The sequence below is a fragment of the Lagenorhynchus albirostris genome, chromosome 20 (genome assembly GCF_949774975.1).
Source record: "Lagenorhynchus albirostris chromosome 20, mLagAlb1.1, whole genome shotgun sequence".
NCBI classification, from domain to species: domain Eukaryota; kingdom Metazoa; phylum Chordata; class Mammalia; order Artiodactyla; family Delphinidae; genus Lagenorhynchus; species Lagenorhynchus albirostris.
This window is the reverse complement of record NC_083114.1, coordinates 28,624,747-28,651,920: the sequence shown is the minus strand read 5'-3', so window position 1 is coordinate 28,651,920 and position 27,174 is coordinate 28,624,747. Positions and strand designations below refer to the sequence as shown.

Genomic DNA, 27,174 nt, shown 5'->3' with positions numbered 1-27,174 from the left:
AAAAATAAACTTAAGTGTGGAGTAAGGCTGCTTACAGTATTACTGACTTATTGCACAAGGCCCTTTTGGGGTATAATGGGAAGAGCTCCAGGCTTTAAAAACAGAAGAATTTGGCTCGACTTCAGTAAAATGTATGAACTTGGACATCATTTCACCTGTCTGAACCCCAATTCCTTACTTGTAAAATGAAGATGAGCCATGCATCTCATCCTTTATCCCTCATCCTTAATCACCCACGTGGTAGGTACTGTTATTTCCTTTGTACAGGAGAGGAAACTGAAGTTCAGAAAGGATAAGTGATTGACCGAAGTTTATGTTGCTAGAAAGAGGGGAAGCCTGGGCATGAACCCTGGTCTATCTGGCTTCAAGGTCAGCTGAAAAAAAATTTTTCCCCTCATTAGGCTCCTTGCTAATTTCCCTGCTAACTTCTGAAATTACTGGGGAGGTCAAAATGGATTGGTGAATGGGTTTTGGAAAAATTTCATAAAATATGTAAATGTGAGAGGTGATTAATTCTCAATGAAACAGTAGGAGCATGAACTGAAGCTACAGATAAACACAAACTACTCCATGATGTATATATAGACATATCTATTTAAATGAAATGGTTGTCATGTGTTGCTTTGTCAAATTCAAGCTCCAAAAGTTTGATGACAGAAGGATAATTTCCTTCCTCAGGATGAAAATTTATAGGAATTCAGAGGAAAATATTTTCGTGATCATACTGAAAATTTAGTGTCAGATGCGTTTAGCATCATGCTGTGAGTGCTGTTAGTCAGAGCATAAACAGCCTTTGGGCCGGATGTGGCTCTCTTCAAGTAGGCTGGCTCTTTGACCTGGGGGATTCATTCTGCAACAGGCGGAGAGAGGGATCAAGGCAGGATGAAGAGGTTATTTGTGCTCGTGCTGTCTCTCACCTTACTGATTTTCTTCTCAGGTGAGCATTAACTCCCGAAACCTATTTCTGTGCTGACAAGATAAACTGAAATAAGTCTATCTTATATTTTTAAAATATTTTTTCAAAATTTCAAGTAATATGTAATGTATAATAATTCAGTGCGTCTTTTTTTTTCTTCCTAAGAGCAGGCTCCCAGAATTGGTATAATTAGGGATAAATTATTTTTTTAATCTTTAAACATATTGAACACTAATTCTCAAAAATGCTGATAAATCTTCAAGGATACTGTCTTTTAGAGTTTATCTGAGATCATCGAAATTTGATATATTTTCGTTTTTCTTTTTTTTTTGGCTACGCCGCGTGGCTTGTGGGATTTTAGTTCCCTGACCAGGGATTGAACTCAGGCCCACTGCAGTGAAAGCAGGAGTCCTAATCACTGGACCGCCAGAGAATTCCCTTGATATACTTTTATTATAATAGTATCTTTTAGAATTTGTGTGTGATTATCAAAACTTGACTTACTTTAGTTATAATATTTTCTTTGAGGGATCGTGGGTGCTTATCAAGTTTAATATAATCTTATTGTCATGGGGGAATTTTCTAATAACAAACTTGATTTAGTGTATTGAGGATTTAAAAGAATCCCACCAAAGCAACCCTGAGGGACAATAAACACACTGACCAGTGAACTGAAGAAAATATGTTTAAAGAAACATGTTCATTAAATTAACAGCCTTTTAGAGGAATGAGCCATGGTGGCGGCAGGTAAATATGCTTTCACTCTGAGTTAACCATGTTAGAAACAATTAAAAATTCCCCTCTGAGCCCTCTGGAACGCCTCGTCCTTTGGGGCAGGTCCCTTTGAAAGAACTTTTGTGTGTTGACCCAAATTGGACTTGCAAATGCTTCGCCTTGGAAGGTGAGACAGAGCGTTGATGCGTGTGTCTGAGGGTCCCTAAGGTCCCTTCCTGACTTTTCAGGGGCCTCCCCGATTCTGACGGAAAAGGAGGCCAAACAGGTCCTGAGATCCCGGCGCCAGGACAGGCCGAGCAAACCCGGGTTCCCTGATGAGCCCATGAGGGTGAGTTCCGGGCTCTGGCTCTTGGAAGGGAGAGGGAGATCATTTGAATGCTTGTTCATTATGAACCCAAATGAGGTGCTGGTCCCAGCCCAGCATGGGTGCTAGATGGAGGTTCTGTGGAGTCCCAGGTGTAAGGTGATCTCACCTTTTCTTCTCCGGAGGTACCAGCTCTGCTCCCCTACTGTTCGATCAGTATTTAAAGTGGAAACAGTGGGGCCGATGGTGGGAGTCCAGAATCCCGTGTGGGCGGCTGGGTGGCTCCCCTGAATGGGATGCTAGGGAGCTGTGCCCTGAGGCTGGTGCCAACCCCATCTTCTCCCTCTTCCCTTGGGTGCCGGGCAAGCTGGACCAGCATCCCCGGCTAGTGATGCTCTGTCTGGGTAGGCAGAATCTCTGCCGCTGCTGCCATCAGGTTCCACCCTCGCCTGTGCCTCTGATTTTGGTCTTTGGCCCCAGCTCTGCCCTGTAGGTTTGTGGCATCCACCTAGTCTTTCTGAACCAGAGTACCCTCTGCTGCCTTCACTCTGTGACTTGTGGTGGGTGCTACTAGGCCCTGCCACCCTGGCCTCAGGCCAGTTCGGGCCTGGCTTTTCTCTCCCTCCCACGACGGAAGTGCTGACATTCCTGGTATTTTTACCCCACTCAGGTGAAGGTAAGTAGCAGGGACCCAGGCAGAGTCAGCGTGTCTGTGAAGCCGTGTCTGTGGTCAAGGCTGGTCTCCCACCTGTGCCCACATCAGTCGGGCCGCATGCTCACCCTCTGTTCATTGCATCTCTGTGTTGAGGCCCAGAGGATCTGCAGCAGCACTGGCCTTTGCTCCCTGCGGAATCGTGTGGGTAGTTGGATTAGTTCACTTAAAAGTCTCTCAGTATGATGCCGAGTCGCACAGCGGTGAAGAGTACTGGCTGTGGGCAGACTGTCCCGGTTTAAATCTCCCCATTTTCAAACTATATAACTTTGAAGAAGTCTCCTCACATTTCTGTACCTCAGTACTCTCGACTATGAAAAGGGGGTAAACAATATTATTACTTATATTTCTATAATATTATTATTATAAGAGCATGAAACAACTACTTTATGAGAATAAAATAAAGTAATTCATAGTAAGGCACTTAAAATAGTACTCAGCAAGCAGTAACAGCTCCTTTGAGTATTAAGTACCGGGGACGGGGTGGGGCCGAGGCTGCAGACAGTCACCTGGGTTTCTGCTCAGAGTTGGTGGCAGACACAGAAGAGTCAGCAAATCACTGTTTCACAGAACGGCTTAGAAACGAGCAAGCGATTCAGGCTGTTAGGGGTGGACGTGGCTTTGTTCTCTTTGGTAGGAGAAGTCAGAGGTGGCTGGAATCTCCACACACAGGTGGAAGGGGTCTGGGAGGTGGGCCAGCGCAAGAGCAGCAGGGCTTCGGGTACGTTGGACTTTACCTTGGGTTCAGTAGAGGACAATCAAAGCATGTCTCGAATGGGCGAGTGCACAGTCGGGTTTTAGACAGATGGTTTGAGATGCATTTAGAAGAGGCCCAGCATTGAAGTCTGAGCACACCAGGGCTCAGAGGTGGGCAGAGACAGAGGATCCCGAGGGGATGAGAAGGAACGTGAGGGGATATTGGGGGAACCAAGCCTCCAGCACGGGGGATGAGGGTTGGGAAGGGGCGGGGTGGATGGTGAGGGAGCCAGTGGGGAGCAGGATGCCTGGCCCGAGGGTCCTGGCTCTTTGCTCTTTTGGGGTGATGTCTGGAGGGGCCGTTCCAGAGGCTCTTCCCTGGGGGCCCTGGAGGCTGTGGGAGGCTGGTTCAAGGGGCTCTGAGGCAGCAGGCCCCCCCAGGTGCTCAGTAGACAGGCTCTGCTCAGCCCCAGCGTTGGCTGGGTGTCTTCTCTGCCGGCATCTGGCCCTGGCCGTCCTGAGCTCTGGTTGTGGAAGGGCGGCCTGGGCAGGGACTGGGGGTGATTTAGGCATCAGGCAGCACGTGGGTGTGGGTGTTACGGCTCCGCCTCCGCCCCCAGCTTCCTTCCTCCCCCCATGCCAGCTACGCACCGTGCTACACTTTATCCCCAAACGCTGCTTGGGGTGGTCCTTCCCTGCCCAGAACTTCCATGAGCTCCTTCTCTCTCATTTCCCTCTTCCTGGCTCCTGGTCATCACCTGCCTTCACCTGTGACAACCCTCTGCTTGCCTCTGGCATTGCTACTTTACTGAATATCTGGCTTTTTGGGTTTTGTTGGTTTTGGTCATCTTTTATAGGCTTGACCACCACTGACTTATCTTGGCTGCCTTGAACCTGCCTGATCTAGTTTCTGTGATTCTCTCTAGACTCACCCACCATTTCCCACCCATCCCGTGTATGGTACAGTCCTGTATGTCTGTCACAAAGACACTGACCTGTGTCCAGAATCCTCAGCCACTCAGTCAAGTTTGGAAAAATGCCTGTGTGACCCACAGTTGAAATGTGAACGTAAATATGCAATAAGTTGCTTGGCGGCTAGCCTATACCTGTAGTTCTCATCCAGGGGTGATTTTGCTCCCCCGCCCCAGGGACATCTGGCAATGTCTGGAGACATTTTTGGTTGTCACAACTGGTGGGAGGAGGGTTTGCTATTGGCATCTAATGGGTTAGGGCCAGGGATGCTGCTAAACAATGCACAGGGCAGCTCCCACAACAAAAATGATCTGGCCTGAAATGTAATCGTGTCGGGGGTGAGGAACACTGGCTATGATGATGGACAGTCTCTTTCTCTTTTACTGCGTGTGTCACTCTGTGTGTCTCTCGCACTGTCATACATCCACCCACACGCAGTACTGGCTGAACCAACACATAGTTTCTGGAATCCCATTTTTCTTAGGAGCATGTTTCTTAACCTTGGCCACATGCCGGAACCAAATGGGGAGGTTAAGAATCTGATGCCTGGGTTCCCCGCACAGAGGGGTGCCCTGCGGTGTGTCCTAGGCATTGGGGAGGGGGGTGAGAGTCCCCTAGGTGGGCTGAGAACCAGTGGGCCAAGCCTTCTGGGGGAGACCCGCCATGGGTCACAGCAGCTCCCGGGGTCCGGTTGGGAATGCATTTAGCTGAGCGTTGAAATGAGGGTCTGGAGAGTAGATGGGATGCTTGTTCAGATACAGGTCAGAGAGACAGAGTGAGAGGGTCAGGTGGTCGATCAGAGAGCACTCCTTGCTGACCAAGATGGGCACTTAATTATACTTCACCTCGACTGTGCCGGGCCGAGCACCAGGCACTGAGGACATAGACTAGACATTCTCCGTTCGTTTGAGATGCTGTGTGCACTGCATGGGGACGGATGAGCCAGAGCATCCGGCCTGTTTCCAGCTCTCTAACAAGGTCATCTGGTACACGGGGTCTGAGGACAGGGCTTTCAAGCTCCAACCGGAAGGAGGAGAGAGGCTGGTCAGGCTTCTTGGAGGAGGCGCCACGGAGCTGAGGCTGGAAGGATGCGGAGTTTACAGGCAGTGCAGCGGTGGGCGAGGTGGGAAGAGAGTTCCCCCTCAGTGTGATTCCATGCGGTGTTCTGCACAAACTCGTTGTGGACTTTGGGCTTTAGAATGAGGATGAGTCCTTTCCTTTTTTTTCCTTACAGAGAAAACCCAGTTTTCTCTGTAAAATGCAGAGTTTGGCCCAGAGTCTGACTAGAAGTTTCATCCCAGGTCTCATATAGAATATGAGGGTCTGGATAGAGCTTCAGGACGACCAGGTTCTTGGTGCCAGTCAGCAACTGGTAGGAAGAGCCCTGGCAGCCGGCTATGGACTTGGTGAGGGCCAGAAGGGTTTATCTGGAGGCCCTGGAGGGGCTCACGTAGGCATTTTTCTCAAACACCAGGGCCTCCCAGCCTCCTGCACTTGCTGTCTGACCTGGTTCCCCCTTGTGGCTTGTTGTTGACTTTTCCTTTTAAGGGATTTACTGAGAGCAAGATGAATAATACGAATCACCTGTTATATAAAAAGAAGCAAAAAAAAAAAAAAAAAGAAGCAATTCACCCCCTTTTAAAAAAATTACAGTATTTTGTATTGAAGTACAGTTTATTTACAATGTTGTGTTAATTGCTGCTGTACAGTGAAGTGACGCATTTATAGATATATAACTCATTTATATATATATATATTCTCTTTCATATTCTTTTCCATTATAGTTTATCACGAGATATTGAATGTAGTTCCCTGTGCTGTACAGTAGGACCCTGTTTCGATTCACCCCTTTTATCTGAGCGGCTGACAGATGTCACAGGCATCCCAGCCTGCATCACTGCTGAATGAAGCATTGGACGCAGTGACCCCACGTTTGTCAGCAGGTCACCAGGAGGCCATGAGGTCGGACCTCTGGCCAAGGGAACCACCCTTCCCTGCGCTTTACCTCTTGCCGAGACCACCTTCTACTCTCCTTCTTTCTTTGTGCAAACCATCTGCTTGCATATCCCTTTGCTAGAGATGGACACACCGTCCTGTGTGTGCAGGATGGTACATACTGCGTGTATGTGTGGATTGTGTGTGAGTGTGTGTGAACGTTTGTGTATGACTGTGCATGTATAGGATATATATGTATGTGAGGGGGTGTGTGTGAGGATATGTATGTGTGTATGACTGTACATGTGTGAGGGGGTGTGTGCATGTGTATGTGAGCGTTTGTGTATGGGTGTGTGTATGATTCTGTGTGTGCATGTGTGTTTTGGAACAGGCCTTGCAGGATAATTTTTTCAGAAGCTCTGGATTCCAGTTTCCTGTCTTTTGACCTTCACTTGAGTGTCTGGGATTTATGGCATGATGGGTGATGGGCACAGAAGGTCCTCTCGGGGCCAGGTTGGAAGGACCTGGAGTCACAGTGGAGTGGACTTTCATTCTGTACTCAGTGGGAGCCACCAAGGGATTTGAAGTGGGGGATGATGGGATTAGGGCTGGCGTGCTGGAGCCGTTTAGAGGCTCAGGACACAGCCTCTTGGACGCTGGCCTTCAGTTACCATTATACGTGGGACATGGGAGATTACATTGTTGGACGTGTTATCGTACCTCCTTCCCATGGCAGCCTGGAGACAGACAGGTGGACTGGGACGGATGAGCAGAGGTAGTGATCTCTGGGAATGTGTGTGCCCTCGGGAGCTGAGCTCTGAGACTCGTGTGCTCACCACTAACTCAGAATTACCGAGAGATGACCGGGTGCGTTATTTCATTTCGCTTCTCCCCTCTGAGGGACTGAGAGGAAGAAAACCCTTTCAGAGAGGGGAGAGGCCATTGACGAGAGTAAATGGATGGTGCTTTGGGAAGGTATTAAGAATTCAAAATGAAAGCACATACGAAGATTTGCAGTAGTCTCTCCTCGGGAGTATCTATAAAACAATGTTATATTCTTGACACTTGGCTTTAATATTGGCAGATGTTGGCTTCTGTGGGATGATAGGTGTTTTGGAAACAGGTTCAGACAAGCTATGCCCACACATGCAAACGACTGGACCCTTTTGACAGCTTGTATCCTCATGGCAACAACCGTTCTTTTTTGCCTGTGTGGTGGATAATGCATTGAAAAGATCGCTGGTGTGCCCTGCATTGTGGGGAGGGCTGGCTTTCACCCCAGAGGAGTGGGAACACCTTGCTGGCATCCTTGATGGAGAAAGGTAGGGCCTCAGTGAGGATGGGGGGAGAGAGGAAGAGGAGACCCGGCTCCGGGGAAGAAAGCAGGAGGGGTTCTGAGTGCATGGAGGCAGCTGGGGAGGAAGAGGATGAAAGGCCCCGAGCTGGGGGATGTGAACACGGGTCAGAGAGAGGGGGCAGGTGGGGAGGTAGAGAGGGCCCAGACCTGACAGATTCCCTGTGGCAGGAAATAGCTAACACATCTATTTTATGGCAACGCCTTGACATTGGGTTAGAACTTGTTCTCAGCTCTGTGCTGTGATTACCCTCTGAAGCCTCCAAACCGTAGGAAAAGTCTGCTGTGCACAGCAACCTTGTGTTAGTGGTTCTTTGGGGGAATGACAGATGGCAGGTGTGTGCTGAAGGGGGGCTGACGAAAGAGGGAGGTAATCGCTCAGATCTGGACGCTGCAGTGGTGGAGAAACACGAGTCCCAGATCTTCAGAGATTTTGGGGAATTGGGTTCTAGATGTCACAGGAGTGGGATGGGCACTCCAGGAAGCCTGGGATTCACGTGGGGACACCCCATCTGGAGACATCTGGGTTTCAGCTGAATTCATTTGCTACTCTAGGACTTAGGACTTCAGTTTGTGAAGACATCATGTTAGAAGAGCTTGTAACAAAGCCTCAAGATCCTAATGGAGGAAAAACAATCTGAGAATCTGATGAGGACAGGGCTGTGTGAAAAGAAGGGCTGGACTTGTGGTTAGAGGGAAGAAGCTAGAAAAAAGAATCCTGAGCTTTCCCTGGAATGTGTCCTCAGTCATGACTGTGCTTCTGTTGATTTTCAGGGATTAGGGCTGAACTCTTGCAACTCAAAAAGTGGTCCCCAGCCAGGCCGCTGGGCTTCACTTGGGAGCCCAGAGCCTCAGGCTCCTCCCCACACCTGAAGGCGGATCTGGGCCACAAGGCTGGGTGACCGAGGTGCACATTTAAGTTTAAGAAGTGCTGTCCTAGAGAAATGGCTCTTAGCCTCTGCTCCCGGCATCCTGCGGACTGGGAACCAGCCTGCGCTTGTTTTGTTTTGACACAAGGATCCCTCTTCCTTCCTCTGGGCGCTCTGCTCTGTGGATTCCTGTTTTCCAGGACCCCTGGCTCCTGGTTTCTCCTCCTGCTTTGTGGTTTTTGCTGCTCAGTTTCCTTTGCTGGGTTCTTAGCCCTTGACGGTCCTTTAAATGTCAGAGCATCCCAGGGCTCTGCTCTCTGCCTTTTCTAGTCCCCGAGCTTAAATATCACCTCTATGCTGATGGCCACACACTCCTATCTCTAGCCTGGACTCTGTCTGTGAGCTCCCTCACGCAACTGTCCACTTGGCTGTTTGCACTGGAACATCTAACCAGCATCTCGGACTTAACAGCCTCAAGAGGAATTCCAGATTTTTGCCTTACACCAGCCCTGCCCTTGCCTTCCACGGTGGGGTAAGGTGGGCCACCTCCTCCTAGTTGCATGGGCCCCAAATCCAGAATCTGCCCACTTCTCACCCTCCCCTGCCACCACCCGAGTCCCTAGAGTGGACTGAGCAATACTCTCTTACCCTGCCTCCCTCTTCCTCTCTAGATCCCTCTGCATCTGTTCTCAGCAGAGCAGCAATAGTCAGTTCTTAAAAACGTAAACCGGATCCCATCTTTCTCCTGCTCAAAACCTTCCAATGACCTCCTGCCTTACTCCAAACAAATCCATGGTCCTATAGTGGCCTACTAGACCCTAGAGGTCTGTCTACTCCCTCTGCTCCCTCCTTGGCCTCTACCTGCATCTCATCCCTGCCCCCCACCCCTGCCGCCGTTCCAGCCATGCTGGCCTCCTCATTGCGCCTTGAATGTGTCAGGCTTGCTTGTCCCTTCATTGATGTAGTTCAGGCTATGTGGAAAGCAGTGTTGCGTTTATTCTGTAACTTGCTTTTATTCACTCAATAATACATCTTGTTCTAGCTCATTTTAAATTGAAGCATAGGGTAAATGTATGATGCTATGATCTGAATGTTTGTGTCCCCCCAGACCCCAAATTCATATGTTGAAATCTTAACTCGCAAGTGATGGTATTAAGGGATGGGGCCTTTGGGACGTACTTAAGTCATGAGGGCTCTGCTCTCGTGGATTGTAAATGGGATTAGCACCCTTATAGAAGAGACCCCCCAAAGCTCCCTAGTCCCACCAGCCACGTGAAGATATAATGAGAAGTCTGTGACCTGAAGGAGAGCCCTCACCCACCCGTACTGGTACCCTGATCTTGGACTTCCACCTCCTGAGCTGTGAGAAATAAACTTCTGCTGTTTATAAGCTGCCCAGTTTGTGGTATTTCAGGTTATAGCAGCCCGAATGGACTGAGACATATTACAACTTATTTATTTAGCCCTTCCTGGAACAATGGCCATTTTACTTATTTCCAATGATGAAGATCCTTGTACACATGTGTGTTTTGCTGAGTTCAGCGATAAGAAATGAAATTTCTGAGTCAGAGGGTTTATGTCCTTCCAGGTGCAATGGGTACTGCCAGCTTGCCAAACTGACTTACCAGCTCCCACCAGTAGTGTGTATAAGAGTACCTGGATCCCTGTACTCTTGTCAGCACTTGATATCATGAAAGTTTTGTGTGTACAACTTTCAAAATGGAAAGAAATCCTATCTACTCTTCTATCTGCACAGGTATATGGAGACATGTTGCCAAACAATAATGACATTGTTTTCTCCATGATAAAATTTGGGACAAATTTGTACTTTTTATTTTCATGCTTTTTGCTATTACTTAGTATATTAGTTTCTTAAGGCTGCCATGGCAAAGTACCACAAACTGGATTGCTTGAAACAATAGAAATCTATTTATTTATTGATCTGTCTATCTGTCTATTAATTAATTAATTAATTTATTTTTAATGGTCGTGCCGGGCAGTGTGTGGGATCTTAGTTTCCCCACCAGGGATCGAACCTGCACCCGCTTCAGTGGAAGTGCAGAGTCTTAACTACTGGACCACCAAGGAGGTCCAACAATAGAAATTTATTCTCTCTCAGTTTGGGAGGCTAGAAGTTTGAAATCAAGGAGCTGGCAAGGTTGATTCCTTCTGGGAGCTTGGAGGGAGAATCTGTCCCATGCTTCTCTCCTAGCTTCTGGTGGTTGCTGGCAATCTTTGGCATTTCTTCACTTGTAGCTACATTACTCCAATCTCTGCATCTGTCTTTACATGGCCTTCTTCCCTGTGTGTCCCTGTGTCCAAATTTCCTTCTTCTAAGGATGCTAGTCTTTGGATTTAGGGCCTACCCTACTCCAGTATGACCTTGTTTCAATAAGACCACATTCACAGGATTCAGGTGGACATAAAATTTGGGGGGACATTATTCAATTCAGGACATTCAGTTTTTTATTTTTAATAAGTGTATGTGTAGTTTTCACCAAAAACAACACAGGAGAGGGTTTAAGAGTGGGGCAGCAGAGTGTTGAGTTTAAATCCCAGCTCACCACTTACTGGCTATCACATCCTGGCCAGGTTGCTTAAACTCTGTAAGTCTCAGTTTTTTAATCTATAAAATGGGATATGATAATCAAACCTACCTCAGAGACTTATTGTGAGAGAAAGCATGCAAAGCACAGTGCCTGAGTGATGACATTGGCTCTCATTCTTCTTGTTTTTTACAAAGCAGCAGCTGAATAAATACTTTTTAAAATATAACAAAACAAAAACCTCTTTGGCTCCTCACTGCTTATAAGATAAGGGCCAAGTATCTTGGCCTGGGAGACAGACCAGCCCTAAGCCACCATTGTGTCCCATTTCCTGCCACTCGTCCAAGGCCATTTATGCTCCAACCACCTGGAACTTCTCATTGTTTTTAAAAATAAACCATCCTCTCCCTGGTCTCAGCATCCTTTCACAAATGATTCCCTTTGCCTGCAGAGCTATTCTCCATTATTTATGCCTGGTACCCTCTTCTTCATTCTCAATGTCACTTTTTCTATCTCCCCTGAGTTGGTCCTGCCCTCCTAGTACTCACTCACAAAACAATACTATATATAGGTACATCTATATGTATGTAAATTTCTAGAAAAAGGTCTAGAAATATGATCAGTTGACTCTTAATTGTGTCATCTCATTCAGGAGGTTAAGATTGCAGGTACTGATCTAGGGAACTTTATGTTTGATGTTTAAACTTTAAACAGTAACAATATGTTCATGTGTTACTTGTGTAATTACAAATAAAAATTTAAGCCATTCATATTTATTATACAAAAGTTGGAAACCAAGAAAGGGTCAAAAGAAGAAAAAAAGAATCTGTTGTAGTCTTACTCCCTCTCCCCAAAGACAGCATTGCCATTTTTGATGTATTTCTTTTTAGTCTTTTTTGTGTATTTTTAAAAAGTATAATCACACTCTACAATTTTGTATCTTGGTTTTTCTCTTAATATTATAACATACACATTTCCTCATATTATTAGAAACTCTTTATAACCATCATAATAGTGAATTACCCTCTTTTGTTAGTTAGATCATTTCCACTATTTTTTTAAATTTAATTTTTATTTTATGTTGGGGTATATTTGATTTACAGTGTTGTGTTAGTTTCAGGTGTATAGCAAAGTGATTCAGTTATACATATATCCATTCTTTTTCAGATTCTTTTCCCATATAGGTTATTACAGAAGAGTAGAGTTCCCTGTGCTATACAGTAGGTCCTTGTTGGTTATCTTTTTTTTTTTTTTTCGGTACGCGGGCCTCTCACTGTTGTGGCCTCTCCCATTGTGGAGCACAGGCTCCGGACACGCAGGCTCAGCGGCCAAGGCTCACGGGCCCAGCCGCTCCGCGGCATCTGGGATCTTCCCGGACCGGGGCACGAACCCGTGTCCCCTGCATCGGCAGGCGGACCCTCAACCACTGTGCCACCATGGAAGCCCGGTTATCTATTTTATATATAGTAGTGTGTATATGTTAATTCCAAACTCCTAATTTATCCTTCCCCCCACCTTTCCCCTTTGGTAGCCATAAGTTTGTTTTCAAAGTCTGGGAGTCTGTTTCTGTTTCGTAAATAAATTCATTTGTATCATCTTATGAGATTTCCACATATAAGTGATATCATATAATATTTGTCTTTGACTTACTTCACTTAGTATGATAATCTCTAGGTCCATCCATGTTGCTGCAAATGACATTATTTCATTCTGTTTTTATGGCTGAGTAATATTCCATTCTATATATGAACCACATCTTTATCCACTCCTCTGTCGATGGACATTTAGGCTGCTTCCATGTCTTGGCTATTGTAAATAGAGCTGCAATGAACATTGGGGTGCATGTATCTTTTCGAATTATGGTTTTCACCAGAAATATGCCCAGGAGTGGGATTGCTGGGTCATATGGTAGCTCTATTTTTAGTTTCTTAAGGAACCTCCATACTGTTCTCCATAGTGGTTGTACCAATTTACATTCCAACTTACGATGTAGGAAGGTTCCCTTTCCCACTATTTTTTCTGTTATAAACAGCACTCTAAAATTTTGTTCTTAAAGTGCTTTTAATATTTTGAATTATTTGCTAAGGATATGTTCCCAGAAAATAAATTATTGGATCCAAGGATATGAATACAGTATTTTTGAACCTTTTAGTATATATTACCACATTGCTTTCTAAAAGTTTTAAAAAATAATTTATGTCTTGTCATCCAAGAGAATGTTTCAGTAGAGGTTTTAAGGTAAAGATAATGGGAGCATGATATAATATCTTAAATTGGATTAGAGTTGGCCATTTCTGGGGCAGAGTGGATGCAGTAAGGGAGGATTAGGGACGTGTGGGTGTCTGTGTGGACACCTTGGTGCCACTCATTGGCATTAGAAACCTAGGAGAAGAAGCAGGTTGTCTGGAATGATGGTGTGTTTGAAGTTCTCTTCTGATAGCACCTGCCTTTGTACTTGTTTCTTCTGCTCTTGTCTACCTGGTTAACTCTTACTCATTTGTAGAGATTCACCTGAAATGATGCCTGTTTTGAGAGGCCCTCCTGATGCCCCTACCCTCCCACCATGAATTAGAGCATCCCTCTGGCCTAGCACTCACAGCACAAAATTGCTATTTCTGACTTTAAAAAAAAATCTATCTCTCCTACTAGACTGCTCTAAACTGCTTGAGCAGATGGACTGTTTGTTTCACTTCTGGGTCCCCAGCACCAAGCACAGAATTTGACATTTACTAAATGCTCATTATACTTGTTTCCATTCCTTTCTTTGCTTCTCTCCAGGGGAGAAATTTTGTAGGACATTACTCTACCATAGAACCTGGAGGTTATTTCAAAGAAATCTTCTATTGCCTCGCTTAAATTCATTAAATTTCTCTTAGTCGTCCCAAATTTTAGGGAAAAAATTATTGCCAACTGCTGGGGTGAACCATGGAAATTCTCTAAAAAAGATGACATCCGAGCTAAAATTATGTCCTTTGTGATTGTATTCGTAAGCACTTGTGTGCCCTGGGAATATGCTTTCCATTTTGGCCTGTGTTCCTTTAAGGAATGTTCTTGTGGGGCAAGTATAAATCATATTAGCTTTATTGTAAATAGTCTTTGTGAAATATGCTTTCATTTTTAGCCCCTTGACAAATGTATGTAGTAACTCCGTTACCCTTTTGTTCCCTGTGATCTCCAAGACCAGTTCAGAGCGACTGAGATACAAATTGTGCACATCACTGATTTGCCTTCTTTTAGGGCTAAGCCTTCTAAGTGGCCCAGAGCAGTTAAGTTCTGAGCCACCCTTCTGCTTATATGACTATCTTGCTTTTACTAATGAGCAAAATAATTCATCCAGATGTCGATGGACCTTTAATTTCATGCAAATGTCACGGGAAGGATTTTGCCTTCTTGGAAAAAGATCCCACCTTGATCGATTAACTGTCTACTTTATGATTCTCAGCTTGGATCAGGTTCCAGTGGGTATTTAATTTCATTATCACACCTCTCCTGTGCCGTCATAAAGGACCCCCTCCAATTTCTGCTCTAAATCTTGAGAAATTATTTACTTAAATCATTCCAGTTGGCATTGGACACGAAATGCAGATATTAGTTTTTGTTTTGCTTTAATTTTTTTCCCCTTGAAAAAAGGAATCTAAAAAAAAATGAAAACTTATTTTTCATCTACCCCTTCTTTCTTGATCCAGGAACATTTGAGATTACCATTAATGCTGGGTCATTTCTAACTTAGCCAACACAATTGTTGAATTTGTGGTTTTCAGCAGATTTGCAGTTTGGCTTTTCATCTTTGACTAATGATTGCTTTTAGGCCTTTGTGGCTTATTCATTTCCCTAACATTTTAAATAAATAGTGAAATGTCATGGAAACCAGGGCTTGTTTCTTTCTCTCTCTATGTGTGCATCTGTTTTGGTTGTTTCTCTTCAACAGTGATTTCAGCCTCTATTTAGGGGTGTGAAATACATGTTACTCTTTGATGCTTTTTATGTACATTTGGCCTGGGCCATTATAATGAGCAGATTGACGCAGATGCCCAGGAGCCTCCCAAGGAGGATTTAGTAGGATTATGGAGAAAGAAGAGTCATTTCATTTATTCATCACTTGTTTGTACATTTCTCCTGTGAGTTTTATTGAGGCCCTACTATGTGCCAAGCGCTAAACCGTATACTAGGTATTCCTTGGACACTCTTGTCAAAAAGCCAGTTGGGTATTTGGCTGAGACGGACAGGGATTAAATGAATAAGGATGCCAATGAGCATATAATTATAAGTGGTGTATAAATGCTGTATAACAGTGGTGACATTCTTTCTTATCACCACCAATCTCATTGGAAAAGTCTTTAACTATTGGGAAGCTGTCAGGTTCATGATCACAAATATAAGTTTTCCAGAGTTCTAATTTCCCCTTGAAAGCTCAAATTTTATCATTTTGTAACAAAATGATATTTCCAGTTTCCCTGGAAATGATAAGCTCACTTCATTCACTTTTGGGAATATGTCTGCCAAACACACGCATAAAACACACCTACTTCAACTCTTGATGCCAACAGTCCCCCAGGTGCTTTTCCTTGAGAAAATCATTGTACTTTGTCGTGCAGCAGAAGTGCTGCGTGCATGCGGTCATTTTCTACGGCTTCACCAGGGCATGCTTCAGTGAAACTGGCATTTTGAGAATGTTTTATTTGTATTTACTTTAACTGCGACCGTGTGATGAAGGATATGTCGACCACTAGGACAGTTGGGTGCTACTGCCTCGACTCCTGCCGAGGCGTCAGTTTTACCCACCAATGCACACAGTGAGAAGGCAAATGTCTTAGTATTACTCGAAAAATAGTTTTGACATCATGGACCCCCCGAGGGGAGCACAGACCATGCTTTGAGGACCACAGCTATTTTTTCATTCAACAAACATTTATTGAAAGTTTCCTGTGGACCAGTTCCTGGGAGAGATGCTCCATCTACAACCTCAAGGCATGCTCACATCTTCCACATCTAATAGTAACCAAAGTTAACTGAGGAGGGCTTAATAAAGAGACTTTTTACAAAGGTGTGGCAAGATGAAGGTGAACTACCAAGAAATGATAAAGGATGCAGGGCTAAGACTCCGGAGGCATGAGGGCGGAAGGGAAGAGTGTGGTTCCCAGACCCGGAATGGCAGCCCTCTAGGAGCTGGGTCTTCAGGGGAGGGATGCAGCCAACCTGCTGAGACTCCTCGGGGAGGTTGCAGGGGAGTACATACCCTCACCTCTCCCCTCCTACCTCTAGTCCGCTGCTGGCGCCTCCTATACGCCAAACCCAACCGGAAACCCCAGGACAAAAGACTCTGTGGTTGCAGTTCATCTAGGTCAGTCTCTTAGTGCAAAAGGCCAGGTGAAGGAGGGGAGAGAATGGGTTTAGAAGTGAAAATGGAGACTACATATTTGGCACAGAGCTTTATTTGTACCATTTCATTTAATCCTGGCAACCCAGTGAGATAAGTGCGAGGGCCATCCCCACATGGCAGATGGACAAACTGAGGCTGGAGAGGTAAAGCAATAGTACTGGCAGGGTTTTGTTTGGAACCAGACCCTGATCCGGACCCAGACCCAAACCTCTTAGCCTCTCCACCACACCGCTCTGGCAAACAGGCAGGCAAGAAGATGGCAACGTGGGTTTCCTTCAGTGAGCTGCTTACACGGAACAGTTGAATAAGCAAAGCTGTATGCTGAGAAGTCCTTGTTCCTTATTGACAAGCCTGCACACTGCCTTCCTGTTCCTCCCGATGACTATTCTTCTGGCCAAAGATTCCTCAGACAGGGAAGACAGGGCAGGGTTCAGCCCCAGACTCACAAACGTGTCCAGCAAGCTGCTGGGGAATCCTTGTTGGATCCCATAAGCAGCCCTCCCAGCATCCAGCCCTTCCCCAGCTGCCCCGGAGACTCCACGCCCAGGACACAGGGTGCATTTTGAAGAGTTAAATGAAAACAACGATAATCAAAACAATTTTAAACTGCATGAGTCCTGGGGGAAAGAAAAAACATTTCAGGAAAATTGGACACCTCCTAATTCATTCCTTTGCACAGTCATTAAATTGAAAAAAAAAGTTATATTTAAAATAGGATGTAGACTTCCTAGGGGTTTTTCTTGAAACTTAAGAACTCAAAGTTCTAGGCTGGACCGTCTGTTAAAGCTTCATTAATGCCATAGGAGGGTTTTCATGATTTAGGATTTTTATATCTATACATGCCAAAATAATCTTATATTACCACATATGACTACTCTCGCCCAAGGTGAAATGCCACTTCTCTGGTTAATGGCCTGCAGCTTTGGGTTACCCGTATGTGTTTATGTGGACTGTTCCATGCACACTTTGCAATGATTCCCATCCCATAATCTCAGCACCAAGGCTTATTTCAGGGCAATATCGACAACATACATCCTACAAATTAAAAGTCTTTTTTTTTTTTATCTCTTCTGTGGGGGAAACATAAAGTTCACATGCCAATATGTGAGCCAAGACACATGACACCTCCACTAAAAAATCTGATGTGGCCCAATTAAGTCCCTACTGTCAGAATGTGGTCACTGCTAAACAGAGTAACCAGGGCTATGCCAGGAGAAGTCCAGAGAGCTATGGGGTCACCGGGAACCTGAGAAGGCTGCCTGGAGGAAGAAGCATCTAAGCTGAGGGCTGAAAAGTCAGATAGGAGTGAGACAGGAAAAAGAGAAGGCACAGGGGTGTGCCAGGCAGAGAAAATAGCATGAGATTAGAGAGCAGAGCGAGTGTAGCCAATCCAGGGACAGACGGAGTGCAAAGGGTTGATGGTGGGAGAAGAGGAAATGGGTGAGGCTGGGCCATCGGGAGCCCCACAAAACATTGAAGGCACTGGAATTTCTCCTGAGCCCAGTGGAAGCCATTCAGGTATTTTAAGTGAGGAAACAACATGGGTAGATTTAAAAAAATGTCACTTTGCAACAGGATAAAGAGATAGACAAACAAAACAAAACAAACAACAAGGATTTTTCACTCTCTTCTTTATAACTTTTTATTGTTACATAGTTTCAAAACAGTAATATGTATCACTGTTGTGATAAAAAAACCAATAAAACCATTTTCATTTTTCATGTTTTAAAAACCTACCCTGGGGCTTCCCTGGTGGCGCAGTGGTTGAGAGTCCGCCTGCCCATGCAGGGGACACGGGTTCGTGCCCCGGTCCAGGAAGATCCCACATGCAGCGGAGCGGCTGGGCCCGTGAGCCATGGCCGCTGAGCCTGCGCGTCCGGAGCCTGTGCTCCGCAACGGGAGAGGCCACAACAGTGAGAGGTCCGCGTACCGCAACAAACAAACAAAACAAACAAACAAACAAAAAACCTACCCTGGCAAAAGACCTGAACAGATACTTCACCAAAGAAGAACACGGATCACAAACAAGCATATGAAAAGCTGCTCCATATCATATGTCATCAGGGAAATGCAAATTAAAACAGCAATGAGATACCACTACACACCTATTGGAATGGCCCAAATCCGGAACACTGACATGATCAAATACTGGCGAGGATGTGGAGCAACAGGAACTCGCATTCACTGCTGGTGGGAATGCAAAATGGTACAGCCACTTTCAAAGAGAGCCTGACAATTTCTTACAAAACTAAGCGTCCTCTTACCATATGACCCAGCAATCATGCTCCTTAGTATTTACCCAAATGAGTTGAAAACTTATGTTCAACACAACAACCTGCACACAGACGTTTATAGCAGCTTTATTCATTATTACCAAAACTTGGAAGCAACCAAGATGCCCTTCAGTAGGTAAATGGATAGATAAACTGTGGTGCATCCAGACAGTGGAATATTATTTAGCACTAAAAAGAAGTGAGCTATCAAGCCATGAAAAGACGTGGAAGAAACTTAAATGCACATTACTAAGTGAAAGAAACTGATCTGAAAAGGCTACATACAGTATAATTCCAATGATATGATATTCTGGAAAAGGCAAACCTCTGGAGACAGTAAAAGGATCAGTCATTGCAAGGGTTAGAGGGGAGGAAGGGATGAATACGCAGAGCACAGAGGATTGTAAGGCAGTGAAAATACTCTGTATGATACTATAATGATGGATACGTTATACATTTGTCCAAACGCATAGAATATGCAACACCGAGAGCGACCCCAATGGAAACTATAGACTTTGGGTGATGACGCTGTGTCAACATAGGTTCATCTCTTGTAACAAACGCACCACTCTGGGGCGAGATGTTGATAATGGGGGAGATTGTGTGTTTGTGGGGACAGGGGGTATACGGGAAATTGCTGTACTTTCTGCTCCATTTTGCTGTGAACCTAAAAGTGCTCTGAAAAATAAAGTCTATTAAAAAGAAAAAAGGAAAAAATACCCACCCTGGCTGTGGGGTGGAATGTAGAGGAAGGAGGTAAGACGAGAGACAGGGAGAACCCTGCAGATGCAGTGGCAGGGATCTAGCAGGAGGGTGGGGACTGAGACTGGGCAGGGGCAGTGGGGATGGGGAGATGGGATCCAAGAGCATCCACGGGATTTAGGGGTTGCTTGGCTGGTGGGGGTGGAGAGTGGGGAAGAGGTGGGAGCCCAGGAGCAGGCTGGAACTCTGCTTTACCAGCCATGTGGGGTCTCGGCCAGACGCGTGGAGAACTACTGCTGGTGATCTGGGCGATGCCCATGGACCACTTCTCTGTTTGCAGCAGGGGATGGAGAGGCAAGGTATGGAGGGAAAGAAGAGAATTTGTAAGTGATTAAGACAAGAGAAGTAACACTTCACTCTTATTTAAGAAGCATCCTATTGATTTATCATTTTTCTGGTGTATCATTTATATGGGATAATGCAATGAGAAACAACACACAGAAAACTCACAGCCTGAACTGGCTTTGTTGAAGATCAAGCCACTTTGGGAAGAGAAGGTTTACCCTGAACCTGGAAGTGACACTCCTGTTGATCGAGGGCAGAGCAAGAGCAAACTGAGGAAGAGGAGGGGGAGAGACGATAACTGCATGCAAAGGAACAATCGCCCCTCCTCCAGCCGGATCAGTGTGTTCAGTGGTCGATGATCAATGGATGCACAGCCCAAGAAGCCGGCTCCTTTGCAGCAAACATCAGTAACAGCTATCATTTACGCTCTTTACTTGCTTCTAAGGGCGACAGCACACCCCTCATATGCCATCATCCTGGTACAGCTGCTGGTTTTCTCCACCCTGTCCCCCATCCATCCTCCACCTGGCTCTGCCCGGCTCCGGAAGTGGACCCCTAGAAACTGCATCACCTGGATCCCTGGCCGGCTGGCTTCTGCGTGGGCTTGGCAGGAGATGGAGGGCAAGAGGAGAGAGAGGATGGGGTATTTGTCTCCTGCTCTTCCCCTGCTTTACAGAGGCTGAGCCCTTGCCCTGGGCCCTGCAGGTCTAGGCATGGCCATGGGGTTTTTCTCTATTGCTAGTCCCTGGTACTGGAATGTGCTTCGGTGGTTTACACAGCCTGTTTACATGGCTGTGAATGGTTCCTTCATTAAAGTTCCATTAGGGGAACCATCTGAAGGAGAAATTGTGGTTCTAGAGAAGCTCAGAGACCAACAACGCTTTGTTGCCAGTGACAACCATGGACCAGGGCAGGAGGGGGCCCTCTCTGCCGTTGTGAAGAGTGGCAGGAGGTGGTAGATCCCACGAGGAGGTGTCCTCACTTGCTGGTTACAGTGACATTATCCAGAGCCACAGGCCAAGCCCAAGGGGTAGCTGGTCATCACCTCTTCCCTCCTTGCAGGAAGGCAGTGCTGGCGAAGGCCTCTGAAGAGCTGTGGCCCTTTCAGGGCTGCATTTGGGCAGATCAGTCTGTTGGGTTGGAGCAGAAATGGTGGGGGGTGTGGGACGTGGTGTGGGCGGAACGGGAGGTAGAGTGACGGATGGAGGGGTGAGGAAGCTGGGACAGCCTGGGTGGCAACGGTGGAGACCCGACCTGCAGAAGTGGCAGAGATGGAGGGAGTCATCTGAGAACTCTTCTGGAGACAGGCTCAGAGTCCTCACACTCAGTCTCAGGATGAGTTGAGGGAGACACGATGGTCCACGTCTGGCTCGGGTTCCTGAGTCGATGGAGAGGCTGGTCACGGAGCTGGGCAGCACCGGACAATCAGCTGCTCTCTGTTGTGGACACACCAACACTTAGAGCCAGTTACATTTCATAGACATGGAATCATACAACACGTGGTCCTTTGTGACTGGCCTTTTTCACGTAACAATGTTTTCGAGGTTCCTCCGGGTTGTAGCATGCATCGTTCCTCGCAATGGCCATGTAGTATTCCCCTTGTATGGGGACACATTACATTCTTCATCCATTCATCTGCTGATGGACGTTTGGGTTGTTTCCACTTTTTGGCTATGATGAATAGTGCTGCTGTGAACAGCTGTGTACATGTTTCTGTGTGAATATATGCTTTCACTTCTCTTGTATACACAATTGTGGGGTCAAATGTTGACTCTGTTTAGCATCTTAAGGAGCTGCCAGGCTGTTTTCACAAAATGCCCCTTATCCCTAGTAACTTTATTTTGGCTTTAAGGTTTATTCTGTTTGATAATAGTATAGCAACTCCAGCTTTCTCACAGTTATCCCTTGCCTTTTAAAAAAGATGATTTTATCACAAATGTGTGCGGCCATAAATAAATAAATATATTATTTAGTTATGCATGTTTTGAGCTTTATTAAAATGGTGTCGCACTGTAAACACTGTCTTCCTGGACTTGCTCTTTCCACTCATTATGCTATTTCTAAGACTCATCTATGTTGTTGTATGTGGCTATAATTCACTTTTTCATTGCTGTATGATAATCCACGTTGTGACGCTACCATCATTTATTTATCCATCCTCCTGTCAATGGATATTTAACATGTTTCCAGATTTTGCTACTACAAACGTATTGCTGCTGTGAACACTCGTGTCTGCTCTGGTTCTCGAAGTGGCCAGCAGCATTCTCAGCTGGGAGCTTGTTAGAAATGCAGATTCTGGAGCCCTAACCCAGACTCACTGAATCAGAGGCTCTGAAGGTGGGGCCCCAGCAGTCTGTAGGTTTTCACAAGTCTTCTGGGTGATTCTGATGCCTGATGAAATTTGAGAATCACTGCTCGAGGATATAAACAAGAGTGACATTTCTGGATTGCAGGCAACCGATTGTTTTCCAAAGTGGTTGTTCCATGTAACGCTCCATCAGCAGTGTCTGTGAGTTCCCATGGATACACACCCTCGCCGCACTTAGGGTTGGTGGCGGTTTCTCCTGCCTGGCTGTGCTGCCCTGTCTCAGAACCACAGCTGTACCCCGCACATGGGCAGCTCGACCATCAGCCGTGAATAAAAGCTTCTCTTCGATGTGGGTTTGTTTTGCCAGGAGTACATGCACCATCTGCTCCGCCTGGAACGCCGTGCTGAGGAGCAGTTCCTGGAGCACTGGCTGAACCCCCACTGCAAGCCCCACTGCGACAGGAACATGGTCCATCCTGTGTAAGCAGCTCGGGACCAGCCCCCGGTACGTTCCTTCTCCCTGGCCTTCTGTTTCAGGGAGATGGCGGTGGGCAGTGCAGGCATGGCTCGGGGGTCTTCGAGAGCATGGTGTTAGGGGAACCAGCAGGTGAGCTGGTTATGGGTTGGAGAACGGGAAGTGCAAGGCAGGAGAGGTCGGTGGGAGCCAGGTTGAGAGGACCACTGGGGACGCGCACGGGGGCCTGACACCTGCTGAGTCACGAAGAGATCCCAAGTACGGGAAGGATGTGACCCTATTTGCCATCCAGAAAGGGTCCCTCTGGGATACAAATCTGGAGAGACATGGCTTGCTGAGACTTGGGTCTCTCCAGGTGGCGTCAGCATCCATGGGCTTGACTGGTGACATCCATCACAACGGTCACCATTGTCACCAGGATCGGCAACTTCTTTACTGCCTCCCCACAGCCTTCCAGACTGGGGCTCTGCCCAGCCTGTGTCCCATCTTCCCTCTTCTTCTGGCTTTGCCCTTTCAGTCCCCCTGACCTGCATGGTTCAGCACTCCCAGCACAGCCCAGCTCTGTACCTCTGTTCCTGCGAGAGGCTGTTTGCTGCTCCACTCACAGTGTGTCTGTGTCCATCTCCTCGTCCCCTTTCCAATTCTTGCTAGATTACATAACTAAATCCCTTCAGAGGTTAAGCCTAGTGAGTCTCATTCCTCCTCTGTGATTTGTATGTATTAAGCAGGACAGGATATAACTGGGTACTTGATCATTTGTTGTTAAGAGAAATCTTGTTTCCTTGCTGTTTATTTTGTGCTGCTGTGAATTGACACAGGAACACTCCCGTTAGAGGACTGCTCTTTATAATTTTCAGGGTGCTATCGCACAAAATCTCTCATTTGATCCTCTTAACACTCCTGATCATTGCAGGGCGTGTTTTTTTTTTTTTTTTGCGGTACGCGGGCCTCTCACTGTCGTGGCCTCTCCCGTTGCGGAGCACAGGCTCCGGACGCGCAGGCCCAGCGGCCACGGCTCACGGGCCCAGCCGCTCCGCGACATGTGGGATCTTCCCGGACTGGGGCACGACTCTCAACCACTGCGCCACCAGGGAAGCCTGCAGGGCGTGTGTTTTAACTCTGTTTTATAGGGGACCTAACTGAGCGTGATTAAGCTACTAAGTCATGCTGGGCAGTAGTTGGTATGTCTGTCTTCTGACAACTCCAAATCCTGCAAGCTTTCCGCGGGCGGTACTGCTGGAACCTGGTGTGTGTGTGTGTGTGTGTGTGTGTGTGTGTGTGTGTGTGTGTGTGTGTGTGTGTGTGTGTGTGTGTGTGTGTGTGTGTGTGTTGGGGATGGGGGTGGGCACGGTCCTCGTGAGGGGCTTTAACAGACAGTGAGAGGAGCATCTGCTAGGAATGGAACAGGAGTTCTGCTTTTGAGGGCTAGGGGCTGGGTTGACATCGTGCTCTGGTCCCCACTGCCTCTGGATCCCTGTTCTAGGTCAGAGCTTCTCCCACCCCCGGCACCAGGGACCTTTTTCCTCCAGCACCAGAAGCCCGCTCTTGGCTTCTTTCAGAACACAGCAATGCGGAGTACTTAAGAGCTCAGACTCTGGAGTTGGGCAGACTTGGGTTTTGTGCTCTGTGTTCCTGCTCTGTGACTTTGGACAAGTCACCTACCCTCTCTGAGTCTCCATTTCTATATCTGTAAACTGGGGTAGTGATGATATCTACAGAGCCTGGAGCGTAGTGACTGGCTCCGTGAGCAGAGGCACTTGTCACCATGGTGCAGGCCAGGGGAGGGGAGAGGCTTCCGGGACGCTGGTGGTGGTGGGGCGGGGGTTGCTCCTGCCAAACAGAGGCCTCGCTCCAGGCAACATCCATTTCAACCAGGAAAACCAGGCCGTAGTGGCTGGAGGGATGGGTCCACTTGGAACTTGGAGTCAGGTAGCATTCAGATTGTGACTCCATTTCGGAAACGATTCCTAACTTCTGTCTCGGTTTCCTCACCTGTAACACGGAAGAGTTCCTCCCTCATAAAGCTGTTCTGAGCATCAAAAAAGTCAGTGCATGGAAAACAGCGCTGCCCTGGCGCATGCTAGGAAGTGCTCAGGAAATGGCAGCTCGATAACTGTTTCCTCCTCCTCCCCCTCCCCCTTCCCCTCCCCCTTCCCCTCCTCTCCCTCCTCTCTTCCCCCCCCCACTTCTTCTTTTTTATCGACATCATCATGACATTAACATTATTTTCTTGTTCTTTTCCAGCAAGCATTTTGATAAACAGCGGCGCGGATACTATTGAAACAAGATGAGGCTCCTTTCGTTTCTTTTTCAGCTGTGGAATGGGCGTCTTCAGGCTTTGTGAGTCGTGGGCACAGCAGAGGTTGCCTTGGGGACTGATGGCAGATATTTGTGCTGCTTCATTTGACTAACGTGCACAACTCATTAAAACCAATCGTTAAACTCCAGGCCCCCCTCCCTGCCCCGCAATGGCCTTCCTACCACTGTGGCAGGGTGAGCAGAGGGAGAACCTTTCCTGGGGCCGGTGGAGCTGGGGCCTCCAGAACAGGAGAGGGGTTAGCGAGCAAGCCTTGTTCTGCTAAGTGAAGCACACCGCTTGGGGCGGCTGGGGTTTTGGTCATTGCTTTTTTTTTTTTTTTTTCTCTCCTTTTCTGCTCTAATAAACACTGGTGTTAAGCCTGCTTTCCATGGTTGTCTCCTTTCCTTTCCTACAAGAAGAGAAGCAGAGGTTTTTCTTCCTTGTTTATCTTTGTGACTCCAGGATCAGAAAATTTACTGTTCTTTGAATAGATGAATGGATAGAAATACAAACACCCAGCAGTTTTTCACAAGAGCCATCTCTTTTGGTAAAGAGATTATTTACCTAAGGCCAGCTCTGGAAATAGAGCTGTAACTTAGTACCAGCTCTACACCCTGGTCTTCTAGCCAAGGGGACATTTCTTGTGGAAAGTGGGTTGCAGTTTCTATATCCTAGTGCCCCTCACCTGCCCACAAACCCCAGAATCAGAGATTGGACTATCAAAGACCAACAAAAGCAGAAATTGGGAGGGCAAGGGAAAGTGGACCAGGTGGTCCTAGGGAGAATGTGATGTCATCCTCAAAAAGGATAAGGAGAGATGCTCGTCCGCCCTGGGCTACAGAGGAGGGTCTGTGCCAGGGGAGCCGGGAGGGCTTGTCCACGAGAAAGTTACTGAGCTCTCAACAATGATGATACTAACATTTATTTTATCCCTATTATGGGCTGAATCCTGCACTAAGGTTTTTACATACAGCGCCTCATTTGTTCATCACACAGTGGACAAAAAAATGTTGCCTGCCGTTTCAGTAAACAGTGAATGTTGCCGGCCATCGAGCCATCAGCCACTGAACTGCCCTTGGACCGTGGGTGCGTCCTGAGGGGAACTCACGATGGAGAAAAACAGGATACTGACCCTAGATAGCGAAGATGCATATCTAAGGAATACTTTCAATGAGCCCAGACTTGCAACTTCCTAAACATGGAAAAGCACTAAAATCATTAACTTGAGATGTCTGGTTTTTTGTGATTAGCAGTAATCTTTCAATGTTCAGCTACCTGTGTGTTTGCTTTTTTTTTTTCCCCAGCAAAAACCCCTGTGTATAAGGCTCCTCCCTCACCTCTTCAGAGCAGTTCTCAGAGCTATCTGTGAGGCTGTCTCCCAGGCGAGAGTCCTCAGTAAGGTCCCCGAATAAAACTTAAAATATTTAGGCAGTGCGTTTTTCTTCAGTCGACAACACCTACTCTGTGCAGTAGCTGTGGTTATTATTCCCACTTTATAGATGAGAAAACTGAGGTTTACAGAATTTAGGTAGTGTATTAGTTTTCTACCTTGGCTGTAACGAATGACCAGAAACTTAAAACAACACATGTTTATTATCTTACATTCTGGAGGTCAGAAGTCCAACCTGAGTCTCATGGGGCTAAAGTCGGAGTGTCAGCCTCTCTGCAGGCTCTCGGGGTGAATTTGTTTCTTTGCCTTTTCCAGCTTCTAGAGGCTGCCTGCCTCTCTCATCTTGTGTCTCCTTTCCTCTGTCTCCAAGGCCAGTAATAATGAGTTGAGTTCTTCTCACACCATATCATTCTGACCAGCCCTCCTACCTTCCTCTTTCACTTTTAAGGACCTTTGTGATTACATTGGGCCCATTCGGATAACCCAGGACAACCTTCCTATCTTAAGGTTAGTTGATTAGTAACCTTGATTCCCCATTGCCACTCAAGGTAACATATTTACAGGTTCCAGGGATGAAGATGTGGACATCTTGAGGGGAGGTGTTATTCTGCCTACCACGGGCTACCAGAGCTGGAATCTGACCCTAGGAAGCCCCTCACTACTCTGGTCCCCCAACCATTCTGCACCTCTGCCCTTAAACCTGAAATCCATCTGCCTTAAGTGGTTAAGTCGTTTTCTCACCTGAGCTCCTTGAGTGCTCAGAATGGGACCTTAATGGGACACTATTGCACCTCCCATCTAGCAGGGGCATTGTTTGAGTGCCAGACCCATTCCATGGACTCTGAAATTTAATACAGGGACTTGTATGGGGCGTAGTGGCAGACAGAACGGTTCTGTTCAGGCCACCACACCACCTGTGTCTCAGGGTGTTTTCCAAGAAGTAGGAGCTGCACATGTGTGTGG

The 27,174-nt window shown here is 46.7% G+C and overlaps 1 protein-coding gene across 1 annotated transcript; it reads left to right on the top strand.

Annotated features, from left to right (window-relative positions):
* Positions 1-311: 311 nt before the first annotated feature.
* C20H17orf67 (chromosome 20 C17orf67 homolog) lies at positions 312-25,203 on the top strand. Its single transcript, XM_060134697.1, has 4 exons — positions 312-937; positions 1,879-1,979; positions 22,415-22,552; positions 24,767-25,203. Exons 1-3 carry the CDS (start codon positions 883-885, stop codon positions 22,529-22,531), a joined length of 273 nt encoding a protein of 90 aa, XP_059990680.1. The 5' UTR covers positions 312-882; the 3' UTR covers positions 22,532-22,552; positions 24,767-25,203.
* Positions 25,204-27,174: the final 1,971 nt, after the last annotated feature.

Coding starts and splice junctions, on each gene's coding strand:
- C20H17orf67 (XM_060134697.1), top strand. CDS start 883: ATGAAGAGGTTATTTGTGCTCGTGCTGTCTCTCACCTTACTGATTTTC. Junction 938..1,878: donor CTTACTGATTTTCTTCTCAG/GTGAGCATTAAC, acceptor CTGACTTTTCAG/GGGCCTCCCCGATTCTGACG. Junction 1,980..22,414: donor TCCCTGATGAGCCCATGAGG/GTGAGTTCCGGG, acceptor TTGTTTTGCCAG/GAGTACATGCACCATCTGCT.